The sequence below is a fragment of the Morone saxatilis genome, unplaced genomic scaffold (assembly GCF_004916995.1).
Source record: "Morone saxatilis isolate NCDOM2014 unplaced genomic scaffold, NCSU_SB_2.0 Contig1, whole genome shotgun sequence".
NCBI classification, from domain to species: domain Eukaryota; kingdom Metazoa; phylum Chordata; class Actinopteri; family Moronidae; genus Morone; species Morone saxatilis.
In genome coordinates, this window is record NW_023339651.1 from 1466928 (window position 1) to 1481713 (window position 14786).

At 39.7% G+C, this 14786-nt stretch overlaps 1 protein-coding gene across 6 annotated transcripts in view; it reads left to right on the plus strand.

Moving 5' to 3' along the window:
* Positions 1 to 14786, plus strand: part of baiap2b (BAR/IMD domain containing adaptor protein 2b) — a 68686-nt gene that overhangs the window by 22671 nt on the left and 31229 nt on the right. For all 6 annotated transcript variants that reach the window (XM_035664906.1, XM_035664887.1, XM_035664920.1 and 3 more), the window contains one exon: positions 13829 to 13890. In XM_035664906.1, the coding sequence (XP_035520799.1) occupies positions 13829 to 13890 (62 nt within the window). The remainder of the gene's footprint in view (positions 1 to 13828; positions 13891 to 14786) is intronic.

The following is a 14786-nucleotide window of genomic DNA, read 5'->3' on the forward strand; positions in this document are numbered from 1 at the left end:
ACTTGCTGTGCAAACTCTTAAACAAGATATCCCATCATCCATCTGTAGATCCGCATTTCCATCAGCTTGGTTGCTTTGCTGTTGTTGTACCTTTCGTGCTTTCTTTGCTGTGCTTTTGTAGTCTGTTGTCTGCACACATGTTGGGGTTGCCTGTTTTGTGTTCCTTTTCGATTTCTTTTTCTGGCAGCCTTACCATGACTCAGCAGCCCTTTTAACTCAACAAAACCTCCCTTTGCCTCCAGTGAAATGACAGTCTAGGCTGAGCAGAATGGATTGATGCCGTCTCCCCACATATCAGCGGGGCTCAGAGCAGCTGAGGTCTGTGCAGACTGAAGGGGGAATTGCTCTGACAATGCTTATTGCTTTTTGGATGCTTTAGCATATTCCATTACTTGTGTTGAGCCTCACGGCTTCAGTAAATTATCTGAGGAAATGCAAATTACCTAGCAAAATGCAAAGAGAATGAAAAATGTAGTTAGGATTCTCACTGTAAATCAAAAGTTCCGGTTGGTTACAATGTCTGTAGGACTGTAATAAGTCGTACATAAAAACTGCTAAATTATTCCTTGGATGACAATGGATAGAGTATGTTTATGGGTAGGGTCATGTGATAGGTGGAGCTCTGACACATCCAATATTCAATTTTATTTATTTCAGACATATATGTCCATATCAGCATAAAAACAACAAAACAGAATACAAGGATAACAACATAGATATATAAAATCATTGCACATTTGTTCCAATGTTTCAACAAGACGAGTACTTTGTGTACTTGGTTAAGGTCATCGTGCTTGGTTAAGGTCATCGTAAAAAACGAATTCAGGAGCAGACTTCTGAAGCCATTCTTTTGCATGGAAGTAATTTTTCCCAATCTCTACAAATGCACAGTAATGCATCTTTTTAGCATAGTTTTACAGCTGCAAACACTGGATGGTTGAAACTACGTTGGTAGGTAGGGAGTGATAGTGAGATAATTTCAGCCATTTTCCTCATTAGGCAAAGCCATTGATCTGCCTCCTGTAGCCTGTTACTATATAATGATGAGAGGTGGTGGTGGTTTGCTACAAGTCTGGATTTCTGAACATTTTGTTCTACAAGATGTCAGAGGGAACACTGAGTGCCATTGTTTTGGCATACAGTAAAGTGCCCTGCTAGCTTATTAATTAGCAGATAAGAAGGATCGTGCATTTGGTTTTTTGTGTGGCATTTCCTCAGCCGGCACGTGTCTCTAACTGTGACCAGAGCTAAGACCACAGAGCCGCAGATAAGTGTGTGTGTGTGCGTGTGTGTGTGTGTGTGTGTGTGTGTTAATCACTCAACCCAGGGCTTTACCTCGCACTTCATAATTGATGAGGACTGAAGGCAGATTTGTAAAACTGGCCAACTTGTAATTGTGCATTTAATTGGGTTTTGTTGAGGGGGAAATGTCTGGGCGCGACAGAGCTGAATTAAAAGGGGCCGGACTTTAAACTGCTTGAACTCTCTGAGGTGGCAGAGCCTTTTCTGCCAGAATTCACTTTGAACTGTACTCACTGAAACAATGTAATTATTAATCAGAGTATTAAGATGAGCAGCAGCTAATGGCATTAGCACATGAACAGAGGATGTGGAACTGCACGTGACGGGGCCAAATAAGGAGAAGACTTGGAGTTGGGTTTGAGAAATTGAACTTGAAGGAGAAAGTAAAGAATGTCATGTAGGGTGGAGAAGCATTGGACTGTTGATAAATTAACTTATTTCATTAGCATCACTGATAATCTCCAGACTTAATGGATAACATCGTCTCTATTCTCCTTGAAGGAAAAAACAAGCAATTAATTTTGTTATAATTGTTTTTGCATGAAAGTTTAATACGTTGAGATCACTTAATGAGTTATGTCACCATAAGACCTTTATTTATATAATGGCAGACATTAAAGTGGAGTCATGAATTTAATTTTGAAGGTTAAGATGAATGATGTTGTAATTGTGTTTTTTCCTGTAGCATAATCTTACATAGTGAACATAGCTGTGGAGGTATGTAAGGCTCCTTCTTTAGTGAAATGTAGAAAACAACCTGCTGCAGCCTCCCGGTTTAACAATGGGTCTGAGGATCCACGTGGTTTTAGAGTGTTATTCATTTGTCATAAATCCTGAGATATATTGTGTTTCCTTCTTGGTTAAGTCCAATAAATAAAGATCACCAGCACCACGAAGAGGCTTGTTCGAGGTGCTGAAGCTAAGATGGATGTTTGAAGGTGGTCCCTAATGGAAAGCTTGCATCAATAAATAGATGTTGATTACACATGGTGGATTGTGCAGATGCATAAATATTCCGTATCTAACCATAAGCCAGTTAACTGTTTGTTGATTTACACTTGTTTTACTTGAGTTGGATGTCCTAGCATCAGTTGACCACAACTGAAGCCATTAAAAATGTTACACTTACTAACTTTCCTGTTCTTGTCTTTTATATTGTAAAGACTAGGCAGTGCATATTGGAAAAGTAATTGTCAGATATCAAATGAGGACAATCTAAATGCATGTCTTGCAAACAAATTCACAGTTGTTTGATACTGTAGTTCAGTTCCAACTCATACCTGCTTCCCGATACCCAACCATAATGTTTTAACTCCTGTTATCAGTAACTCAGTTATCTGAAGAAGGAGTTATTACACGCAGATGTTCTTTTCTGCTCTCTGAAAAAGCTTCTCTAGTGTGTGTGTGATTTAGCTTGTAATTTTCACTGGAACACTCTGTGTGTCGCTTAAGAAACCACAGCAGAGGCAGGGGAACAGTTTAATGGTGGTTTTCAGCTGCCTCCACACAAACACTGACACACACATACTCACAGAAACTCCTGCTGCATACTGTACAAGAACACAAGGGTACACCCTCACATGCCAGAGCAGGCAGTGCTCAAACTGAGTAATTAGGACCAAAAAAAAAAACGTTACATGATAATTATCCACTTTCAAAGCCCAAAATAAACTGGATCTCCTTATGGGGACACTTGTTTGTGGAAACGGGTGTTGATCACTTATTACAGCTGATACCACGCAGCCCTGACAGCTCGGCACAGGAAGAGGAAATGATGGCTCACTCTGTTTCATTCAGTTATTCTTAATTTACACAATGCTGTCAGAGTTTGAACAACTGCTCTGCTGCATGACTCCCTGTGTGGAGAGATGAGCTACTCTAGGACTGCAGTGTGGAGTGTCATCCCACTCATCCTCTCCTCGTTCACTACCGCTCTCTCTGTGTCTGCGAACGCCCCTGCATTGATGTGGGCGCTCAGGCAGCCCTGGGAGAACACGCCGACTCTGCACACATTTCTAAAAATAGCTTAAACGAAACGCCTCGACTCGGCTTGGAAGGAGGAGGAGAGATGGGAGTACGATGCTCTGATTCCACAGCCCAAAAATGGCTTGTCGGTGATGTCAGTACGGTGAAAACACCATTGTCTTTCTTCCGTATACTAAATATGGACATAGTTGTGAGGAAAAAAATAGGAAGCTCCTGCAGTTCCGGTTCCCCTTTCTGACCATATAAGGGCTCTGACATTCAGATGCAAATTTGGGCAGAGGTGGTACTCACTCAGGTCTAAGCTCTGGCACACAAACCTTAGGGAAGCACAGGCACAAAGTAAAGTATCGATTTTGGCTTTGCTTTATATAATCAGTGGATGTGATGGATTTTATATCAGTAGATTCTAGATATGAATCTCCATTTTTATACACATGCATATATCTCCACCTGTCACATCCTCTGTCCTTAGGCCTTCCAGCTGTTGCTTTTCGTCCTGTCAAAATCAGACAATGCAGTCGGTGCAACAGTGGTGAGTTTGGCATCAGAAAAATATAGGATCTTTTAAAAATTTGATGAAACATTTACCTAGCCAGGACAGACTAATTGAGATTTTTCCTTCCGAGGTCCTTCCACAGAGTAAATTATAAATACAATTAACAAGGAGATTACATTCCTAGAACAATCTAAAGCCTTAAAGATAAAAAAAAAACTTTATTAACCTCCTTGTGATGACAGTGTCCACTCATTGTTCATTTTATTTCGATAGGTCGAGATGCATTATATTCCATATCATTCCGAAAGCTCAACCTTTTTGCCTTTTACAGGTTTTGACTGAAAATGATTGTAACAGATTTTTAACTGAATTTTGCTTCTGGAATGAAAAAAATCTTCTGGAATTGGGAACTGCAGAAGATAAATAGGGTGGAAGAACAAATAAGCTTATGGTTATGAATTGAAGTCGCCCAGGTTTTACTTAGAAATCGACTTTTAAGTGAGCTTTGTGTTACTTATTGATATCTTCCCAGATTTGTAATTATTTAAAACCCAAATTAGGAGCCCTAAACATTTCTGACCAATTTTCACCATAACTCCAGCTACTACCCTACTTCATATGTCCTCCTTGGCGTGATCATTAGCTAATATTTTATTCTTCACTTTTTGGCTCTGATTAAATTTGCGTTCCATCCCACTCCTCATCTGATTTTCATCATTCTCTCCTATATTCCCATTGCCAAGGGCTGCACACGCTTTAGCATAACATCCATCTCATTAAAACAATTTAAGGTTAATTCACATGGCCAAATTTGAGGTCCAGGAAACAATTACCCTTTGGTTAATTAATTCATAGGAGCACAATTTAGAAAAGTGTATTGGCCTTCAAGGCATATTCCCCCACTTCATCAGACCTATTGTTATAGCGGGCTTTCACCAGTGGGAACAAGACTCAGATACAAGCAGGGATATCACAGAATCGATTAGGCAACAGCAGGGGAGAATGTAATACTGGTGGGTCAAAAATAAAAGATTTCCTTCCTGTGGTTCAGTATTCATCAGCAAATTTTAGTTCAGTTTCATTTTCTTCTCATTTGTCTCTCAAATAATTATACTTCGTCTGGGAGAGAAGTGGTTTAAATTACTGCTCATGCCTCACAGCTGAATGGCAACAGCAAAAATATGAGTGCTTGCTCCTGGAAGCAGAGGTAAAGAAAACAGAAGATGAAAGCAATAATAAAGACTCATAAACAAGGACAGGGAAGCAGCATCCTCAGCACCACTCTGAGACCACAGGCTTGTTGTATTGCTGAGTCACCGAGCATCTCTCAGGGAAATTCTTCCACAATATTCGTTATTGTTTTCCCTCCAACTGTGTCTCGTTTGAAATCTCACACTGTTGTGAGATTTGTGGTGACCTCGCCATGACCCTCGTTTTTCTGAGCCAGCACAGGCTGAATTTCCCCCGAGCTTCAACCCCAATCTGAATTCAGCCAGCGTTCGCTCTGCATAGAAGGAAACTGCAGCGAGAGCACTCTTTCAAAGCCTTTTTCTTTCCCTTTTACCCCCGCCTTGTCATCTCACCATCTCACAATGTAATAGTTCTCCCACTCCCACGCACATTATCCTACAGGGGACGCTTTCCTGTCCAACCTTAAAAAGATTGATTGTGACAGTTTGAATCATCAGTTGATGACTAGTCTATGAACAAAGTCAGACCTGAGGGATGTTACTGGAGTTTAGACTTAATTGAGTTATATAACACTGAGTGATTGGTGATGTACTGTCACAGTACAGGATAATTGAGCCTTTTTAATCGAGACGTTCTTTTCTTATGCGTATTAAAGCTTTATCTAAAGACAACACAATTAAAGTTTTCTATCCATCTGTCTTATGTGTGTGTGTGTTTATCTTTCTGTACAAACTCTATGGGAGTAGAGGCAAAAAAGACATAGGGGAACCTTTTTCCTGTGCTTAGGATTTGTTTTTGCCTGAAGGCTTCAGTAATCCGGTAACTACAGGCACTTCTCAACCAACCAGAGGGGCAGTTGGGGCAGTTGGGCCAGGAGCAAGGAACCAGGATGCTTGAGCTGACCACGGGGGGAAGTGGACTAACCAGAGGGTTACAGAGATGAACTACAGGGGCAGTTGCTCCAACCAAGTGGTTACTGGGGCCACCCAGAAAGATACTTTCACCAGCCAGCGGAGCACTTGGGCCAAGCAAGGCGGTCACTAGAGCCACCAAGAGGGGCAGTTAGGCCACTCAGATTGGTTCTTTGGTTAATCATGTTGGCATGGGGGACAGGTGTGCTGACCTGACGGGCATTTGTCTAATCATATGGAAACTGAGGGGCACTTGGGGCACTCAATGTAGTGTAACAATAAGGTAGAATTGAAGCATGCACAAGTCCAAGACAATATCATGCTTAAATTACAGACATTGTGGCACTCAACTCTCCTGCTATGAACATTAGTTTTGGACCTTTTTTACCCAACCCTGTCATGTATTTTAAATTCCATCCAGGGACAGCTTACTATTTAATTACCAAAACCCAAGTGACCGGTCTCAGGTGGGAAACATAGCTATCCTTCTTTTTGTCTGCGCGTCATCAGAACAGCTCCACTGTACCAATTTAGCTTTCCCTTACTGTTTGTGCCCTTTGCAAAGTCCTTGTCCTCGAGTCACCTCAGGGAAGCAAGGGAGGGCGCAGAGAAACAGAGGAAGAAACAAGAAACACCTAATGAAGAGGAAAATACAGAAAACAGAGGAAGGCAATACAAAGAGCAATGTGTTCCCGGCTCATTAGCAACCTTCAGACAGTCTCTGGTCAAATCAAAACCTCGCTGCCAACAGAGCGCACAGGCCCAAGTACCTGCACTTTGATCACCCCCCACCCGCCATTCATTACTGCACCCCACACCACCTGTCCACTTTCATGTTTCTGTCTTGAGTGTCACATTCACCAGCACTTTCAAACAAGCTGTCTTGTCAACAGTAAGCTTCACGTCTTTTTGAGTGCCAGTTAAGTTACAAACGGAGATCAGGGAGGGATTGTGTAGTGTTTGATTGAGCAAATGAATTTAATAGGGTGTTAATGTGGCTTTAATAACGTGTTAGGCTATAAAATGTCCTTGAGGTGTCGCATTGTCCTTGATGTGGGGTTTCAGCCAAATGGTGACTTAATGATGCTGATAATAATGTGAAGTATGGGCTCTGATCTGAGGCACTGCAGAATTAAATTTGCTGCCAAACATCTAGATCACATACACGCACACATACATGCTGTTCTAGCCGTTTTTGTAAAAGAAAATAAAGAGACAAGTCAGAAAAGACAGGCTGTGAAGCTGTTTTTAGGTTTAATGCCGGTTTTCTCCCTCTTCTTGTGGGATTCCCTGTTTATAAAATTAAAGACCTAACATAGTGCCACTTGTCAGCTCATTGTTAGCTTATTGTCACAAAGCTGTAGTGTGAAGCTGTCAGTGAGTCCTTGCACACTATTCTTCTCTGTAAAGCCTTTTAAAACATTGCCTCTTTTTTTTCTTTGAAGCAATGCGTTTGTCCTCCTTATAGCTCGATGTAGACCATGTCCGCCTTTTGTGACTCGATGTGCTAACTCCCTAGAGACAAACAACAATCGAAAATCTGTAAAATCTTTTTCTCCCAGATTTCCCACTGTGGGACTCAATTAGAGGCCAGAAATGATGAGTTACAATAGAGCCAGGGATCATATTGACCAGCTGAGGTCCATGTATTTGTCAAAACAAAAAAAGCTATCAGATTTTATCTCTGTCCTTCCCCTCATGCCCTCTATCCCTCTATTCTCTCCATCCCTCGCTTCCAGCTTGCGTCTGCTGTCTCAGATAATCAGTCTCCATTTTGCACCCCATCAGCCACCCTGTAATGATTATGTATAGCTAGCAATTCCTATTGATCTTCTGAAGCCTGATTCCTTTTTTTAAAGGATTCATTTTTCTTTTCAATACACTGTAGAAGTAGAGATATCAAACAGAGCCCAGTTATGAAATGACATGCTTACAAGTGTGTTATCAGATTGCAAGGATTTGTGCTGTTATTGAAATTTATGACGAGAAACATGATGACAGTGTGGTTAGTTTAAACATCTGAGCCTCGATGTGACTGCCAGCACATTGCACAGTGATTCTATTCTTTCATGCTGGGCTGCAGATGTACAAAATGTTGATAAATTATAATAATAACTGCAACAAAACACATCATTGTTATGTCACTCTATAGTCAAGTAGACTCTTAAAATGTAAATACTAATGGGGAATTGTAATTTGCTGTAGTGAAAATTTGTGCACATGAATGCAGCCGGTGTTTAGAAAAATTAAAGACCCAGAAGAGCACAACAATAACGGTGTCAATCATGCGGCTTTTGGGAGGACAAATCTCCCTGCGGCACCTTGTACTCCCTCCGTTGCAGCTTTCTGGGGATTAGAGTTGCTTGTGTTTGCTTTCAGGCTCCGATAATACAGTCCCTGCAGAGACGCACACTACATAAAACACCTTCCTCCATATGGCCATTAACTGTGGTTCTCTCTCTCTCGCTCACCCTCTGTTGTGCCTATGAGTCACATGGGAAGTAGCTGGGGGTAATAAACCCAGATGTGAGCGCTGCCCTTGGGTTAGCCACACTGAGTGATGGACCTGTTTTTGCCCTGCAGTCAGAACAGAATGTACATACTGCACGCACATATACCACTTGTTGTTTGATAGCTGATGGGGTGTTAAAAGGTTTTTTCCAGAGTGAACTTTACCCCAGTTTGGTTTTCCCCAGGGTTGATACAATAGCCCTTATTCCCAGTTTAATTCTGTGAGCTCTATTTTGGAAGCTGTTTTTAGGCGCTTGCCTAATTTCTCCCCACGTGCGCTGTAAACCTCTCAATCTTAACAATAGATTGTGTGTGAATGTGAGTATTAGACAAACAATAATGTGCCTTTTTTATTTAGATTATTTGGGTTGGGCATTTTGCTAGTATGCTAGATGAAATGGTCTGATCAATTAAAATCCGTCCTTTTCCATTTGTAGATTCTGTGAACAGCTTTCAGTGGTAGGGATGCTTCACTATTGATTCACGAGAATTCGCAAACAAAAGCAGCATTTTTGTATTCTTTAATTGATCCGGACCCATGCACGCTGGGTGCGGACAACAATGTGCTTTACTCCCCTCTAAGCCTCAGATGTTGTGATCTGCTCTGATTATCAGTAAGCAGCTTAATTCTGGCGGGTAGAAGTCCAGTATTTCACAATACATGGTGGAGAGGTTTTTGGATTCGATGGGTACAATGAAACGAGAACATCCAGGAATTTGGGAATCTTCCAGGTGATGAAAAAGTAATTTGCTGTGGCATACTGATACAGACTGGCACTCTTTGACCTGTTGGCTGTTTACAGCAGTTTCTCTTACAGAATGATGATTTTAAAGGATGAGTCAGCCTTATAAAAATTAGATCTCTCCTTTGTATTTCTAACCATCATTTCTAACTGTGTACTGCACCACGCAACATAGAAAAAGAGCTAAAAAGGACGTCGTACAGGAGAAATATGTGTGGGTTCCCAGAAGTTACTACTGAATATTGTTATCATAACTAAAATGATGGCCCAACTAGAATTAGACTGGAAAAAAATAAAAGTCAAACTATATATTTATGGCTTTAGCAGTTGGTGGCAGGGTGACCTCAGACTGACCATCTGCTCTACTGAAGTGTGAAGTGAAGAGACACTGAAGCTCTCACGGTGCTGTTCTGTACCTGAACCCTGACCTACTGGAGGAGGAGAACAAGTTTCCCTACAGGGATCAATGAAGAATAACCTTAATTAGACTATAGATGAACACATCTGTTATAAAAGCCAGAAATAATGACCAAGGCTCCATTTTATAGAGGCAAGCCTGGTGTGGAGTGTAGTTAATCCTACGGCTATATTTCATTCCCAGCTGAACGGCTTCATATTGGCAGAACAGGTGTCTCTCTCTCATTCTCTCTCTCGTTGTACAGTAACTGATCTGTAGAGGGAGTGTACACAGTGTAAGGTTACAAAAAAGTAAGACTTTGATCCATAAGGCTTTGTGTGTGTGTGTGTGTGTGTGTGAGTGAGTAAAGGTTTGGTTTCAGACGGTAACATGATAAAATTGGTTGTCATGCTTTCCATGATGATGGCAGTCTTACAAAAAAGATAGTGCTTTATTATCATAGCACTAACTCTACTTAGATACATTGGTTAGTTTATAGTTAATGTTCATAGGATTTTTGAATGTCCCTTGTTTGACTTGCTTTACATGTTTTAATATATCTCCTTGTTTTGTTGTTACTAATTGTATTAATTTTCACATTTTTATGGAAGCTGAAAGCAGCCGTGCTTACAATTATTATTATTTTTATGCCGTTATCTCAAGATCACGACAAGTTGACTTGTGATCAAGTAATCTTGAAGGCTGAAATCAGGTGTGATCATATAAACTGGACATTCACTTTTGAATTCTCCTTAACTATCCCATGATCTTGAAAAAACAAGTCATTTTCTTGTGATGAACTTTACGCATTAAAAAAAAATTGGCTGTTCTCGGCGTCCGTACATTTTTGACATTGCACAACGTTCAGAAGTTTCATTTTGTTTGGATATAGTCTGCTAATATGTAGTAAAAAATGACTAATATTCTGAGATATTAGGAAAAAAACAAACTCAAATAAAAACAATAGTAATAAATGAACATGAACCACAGTTAAGTGAAACAACCTCTCCAACCTGATCATTATTTTCTGTAAACCAATATCCTATGAAATCCATCCTCTTGAATTTGTTTTTATAAAGTGCCGTTTTCTGATGCCCCTCTGGCTGAGATCAACATCTGTGTAATTGTGTCTGTGTGTGTGTGCGTGTGTGCATGTGCGTGTGTGAGAGGTGCTGTGGCTGTTTATTAATGGATGGGATGGAGTGTGTGTTGGGCGCCCTCCAAGAATCAAAGGAGAGTCTGAAAGTACACGCCAGTGCATTTATCTGCCTCGCTGCTCCTAATGCCCTGTCCTGCGGCAGTCAAACACTTCTACAGTGTTATAGCTGTCACTGCATTTTCATAAGCAGATGGGTGGCTATAAAGCGAGGTGGCGTGTTGGAGACGAGAGCATTGTGTTAGACTCTGGACAAAAACTAGCATGTGCCTCTTTCTTCTTATTTGTCAAAAGCCGTTTTCCTACCCAGTTTACCCCCATATATATGTGTGACATCTGTGTTTCTGTGAAAAGTTCAAGGGCAGTCAGGATGATCTCGCACACCAGTTTTTTTATTCCAAATCTTAGTGACAACTAGCAGTTAAATTTACGGTGGCCCTTAGAGCTCAACATACTGCAACTTAAAAAAACATAAGACAAGCAAATTAAGAAAAACATCTTCACTAATTTGACAACACACGTTTCCACTAAAAAGTGATGCACATGCTTGAAAATAATTTTCCAACACCACTTATGGATAGCTAACTTCATTAACTGCATGTGTCTCAAACCACTGAACAGCAACAGGCATTTCCTAGTCATGTGCAGCACATCTTAGTGTCCCTTGAAACAGTTTTGCATTTGGTTGTGTTTTCTCACTTTGCATTGGTAAAGATGTCCTAATTTGGTTTATTTGACATCTCAAATTATATATACCCTGTCAAACACTGCGACAAATGCATAATCTTTAAAATTGTTGAGAATAGAATTGTGGTTGCTTGTATTTGTCTACCTACATGTGTTTTATAAAGCTGCAGTGCATTGAGCTCTAAAAGTAAACTAAAATATCAAAAGTAAAAGAGCACTGACAGTGAAGAAGAGTAGGACTGTAACTGAAGGATGCAATGTATAAGAACCACAGAAGGAAGTATATAAGGTACAGTACAGAGAGGCAGACTAATGAAGGAAGAAAAAGAAAGAAGCGCTAATTCAGTTTTTTTAAATGTTGATCTACAAAGTAACTTTATCCATCAGATAAATGTATTGGAGGAAAAATGACATTTAATCCACCTGAAATGTAGTGGATATACTCAAGTTAAGTACCAGCACGTCAAAGTCCAGTACTTAAGTAAATATACACTTATTTGCTTTCCACCTCTGCCCTCCACCTCCTGCTCCAACCTTTCCTAAATCCCTTCTTCTCCAACTGAGTCTCGTCTGCATGACCGCAGCACTTCCATTAAGCCCATTAATCCTGTTCAGACAGCCCACTCTCGCAGTGTCCCCTCTGACTGTCCACTGTCTGGTGTGTCCACAGGTCCAACAACACCCACCCACACACCTGCTCGCCCACTCAGCGCTCCTTCGTGTCAGAGCGACATACATTATCTGATGTCAGCATACATTATGCAGGAGGCAGATGAGTGCCGTTAATGCATATTAGTGGCATCATTTAGAATAAATTGGCTCTCAGTGCTTCGTGGTGGTGCTGCAGCTGTAGAATATTTTACTGTGGGCTTTTCTCAGGAATGTCCCATGGTCTATTTTCCAATTTATTTATTCAAGATAGATAGCGGAGCCTGACTGATAAACTGATCAGTGTTATGTCCTGATGTTATCATACCTCGGATAAACTGTATTAATATTGTCATATATGTTGGTAGATGATAAGAAATTGTTATATATATATATTAACATATATATATATATATTATTTGTAATAATGTATTAATTCTTAAGTTCAGTTATAATATTATATTACTTATGTTTTACTGTCATATTTGATGGTAAGGTTCACTGTTTAACTGAAATATCTTACTTTCAGTACTTGGATTTTTGAGGCTGATACTGATATCTGAGAATTTCTAATGATACATTGAACATTTGCCTGACAAACACATAACCAAAACAAACATTTTTCTGAAATTTTGTTATAGAAGAATGAAATAAAATAATTATAATTAGGTAATGGTGATACCTTTTTAAAAATGTTTTTGAACATATCTCTATATATATATTTCATCAGTGTATTAGTCAGGCTCTACTCGCAACTTTTTAACAACTAAATTTGAGGTATCTTCATCAAAAATGATTGTTTATCTTGCATTTATATAAAGAAAGAAGAAAACAAAGGAAAGAACTAAATATTGTTATAATATTGTTTTTTGTTGTTTTTTTCAAATTTCAAATATCAGCATGACCCTTAAAATCCAGTGTGGGTTTGGACTATCAGATCAAAACAGTATGCACTGCAGAGAATGGTGTGTTAACGAGTGGAGAGTCTGATTAACTGCCTGTCTGAATGTTTTTCTGTGTGAAAACCTGTCGTGTGTCTCATTTTCTTGGGGTAGTTTGATCTGTCACTGTCTCTCCAGGTCTCTATCCCTCTGTTCTTTGCTCAAACTAGATCTTTTTTGTTCCTTTTTTTACAATGCATTGCATATTCAGAAGAGGCAGCATGTAGGTATCTTAAAACAACACGCACGTCCCTGGCTGCATGAATCATCCTTTTACTTTCTACTTATCTTTTGTGTTTTTTCTTTAATTTCTTTAGTTTTTGACTTCTTTCTGAGTTCTGCTTTTTGGTGTTTTTCCCCCTGTTCTGTTGTAGCACAGCACATGTCTTAGTGCAAAGATAAAATACTTGATTTATAAAGATTTTCTTTTATCATGCTGTTCCTGTGTGTTTATTAGCAGTAGTGTTGTAAGCTCTTGGTAATATGAAAAACCATTGGTTTCACTATTTAAAATATTCAGTAGATTTCTTGATTACATTTTTCATTCATTCTGTCCGTGCTGCATATTTCTGTAACTTTCTTTTGATTTCGTCACTGTTACGAGTTTCGTCTGCTTCGTCAGTATCATGACAGATGTTTCATCTTGTCCATTGCCCCCTCCTCCTCCTCCTCCTCCCTCGACACCACACACCTGTCTCTCATCTGTTCTGTGTGGCTGCATGGTCTCTTTTTGCACGATGTATGTAGCTCTCACAGACATTGGAAAGATTTAATATCACTCTTCTCTTTTCTCTCTCCGCCCCACCTCCCCTCCCTCTTTTTGTTTATTTTCTTTCTTTTCTTTGTCTTCTCTCTGCAGGGGAGGTGCTCTTTCAGATGGCTGAAGTGCACAGACAGATCCAGATCCAGCTTGAAGAGATGGTGAGCATGTGGTGATGGTGGTGGTGGTGGTGGTGTTTCTAAAATCAGCACTTCATAAGCCACGAGTTGGGAACCAGACAGATTGTGGGCCTGTTGGTTTGGAGTCCCCCACATCACAATATATATTTTAATATTTAATACTAGCAAGACACGCTGTTTACTCTTTTTTTGCTCTGGCAGCTTTTAGTTTACTTCAGTTTTAAAGGCAGCAGCTTCTCTTAAAGTATGGTTTGTTTACTGATCTTCTGATATGTAAATTACAGCAATTACAGACTGAAAACATTGTTCAATTCAGTTCCCCAAAAGATCTATATTTAAATCTTCCAAAGAGTAAATTGGCCAATTGTGGCAACATTAGCAAGGAACATTCAGTCAAGCAGTCTTGCTTTAATCTTTATGCAAAGTGTGTTATTTTAAATTGTATGTCGTCTCATTCTTTTGGGTAATGGATGTCAAAGATCCAAGGAGGTGATGATGTTTTTGTATAACAGTACAAATTAGGCACCAAGCAGATGCTTATCTCTTATTCAGAGAGATTGAGAATTAATGCAAAATATTATAACTTTTGTAACACAGTTCAGACCTTGCTCCTCACTGAGACCCATCAACTGTTTTGGCTCAATTTCTAGGATGAACTCAATCTTCTTTGCAATCTAAACAGTGTGCAGTTCCTGCTTTTTCAGCAAATATCCTGCTGATAGTAGTTTAAGAAACTGTTGTGTCTCCCAACATGGATGATAAGAGAGAAACAAAGACAGTGAGAGGTCACTAAGTGCGACAAGAGATGCACGTTCTGTGGGTCTCTATATATATCTATATCTATATATATAGATATATATATAGATATATATAGATATATCTATATATATCTATATATATCTATATATATATCTATC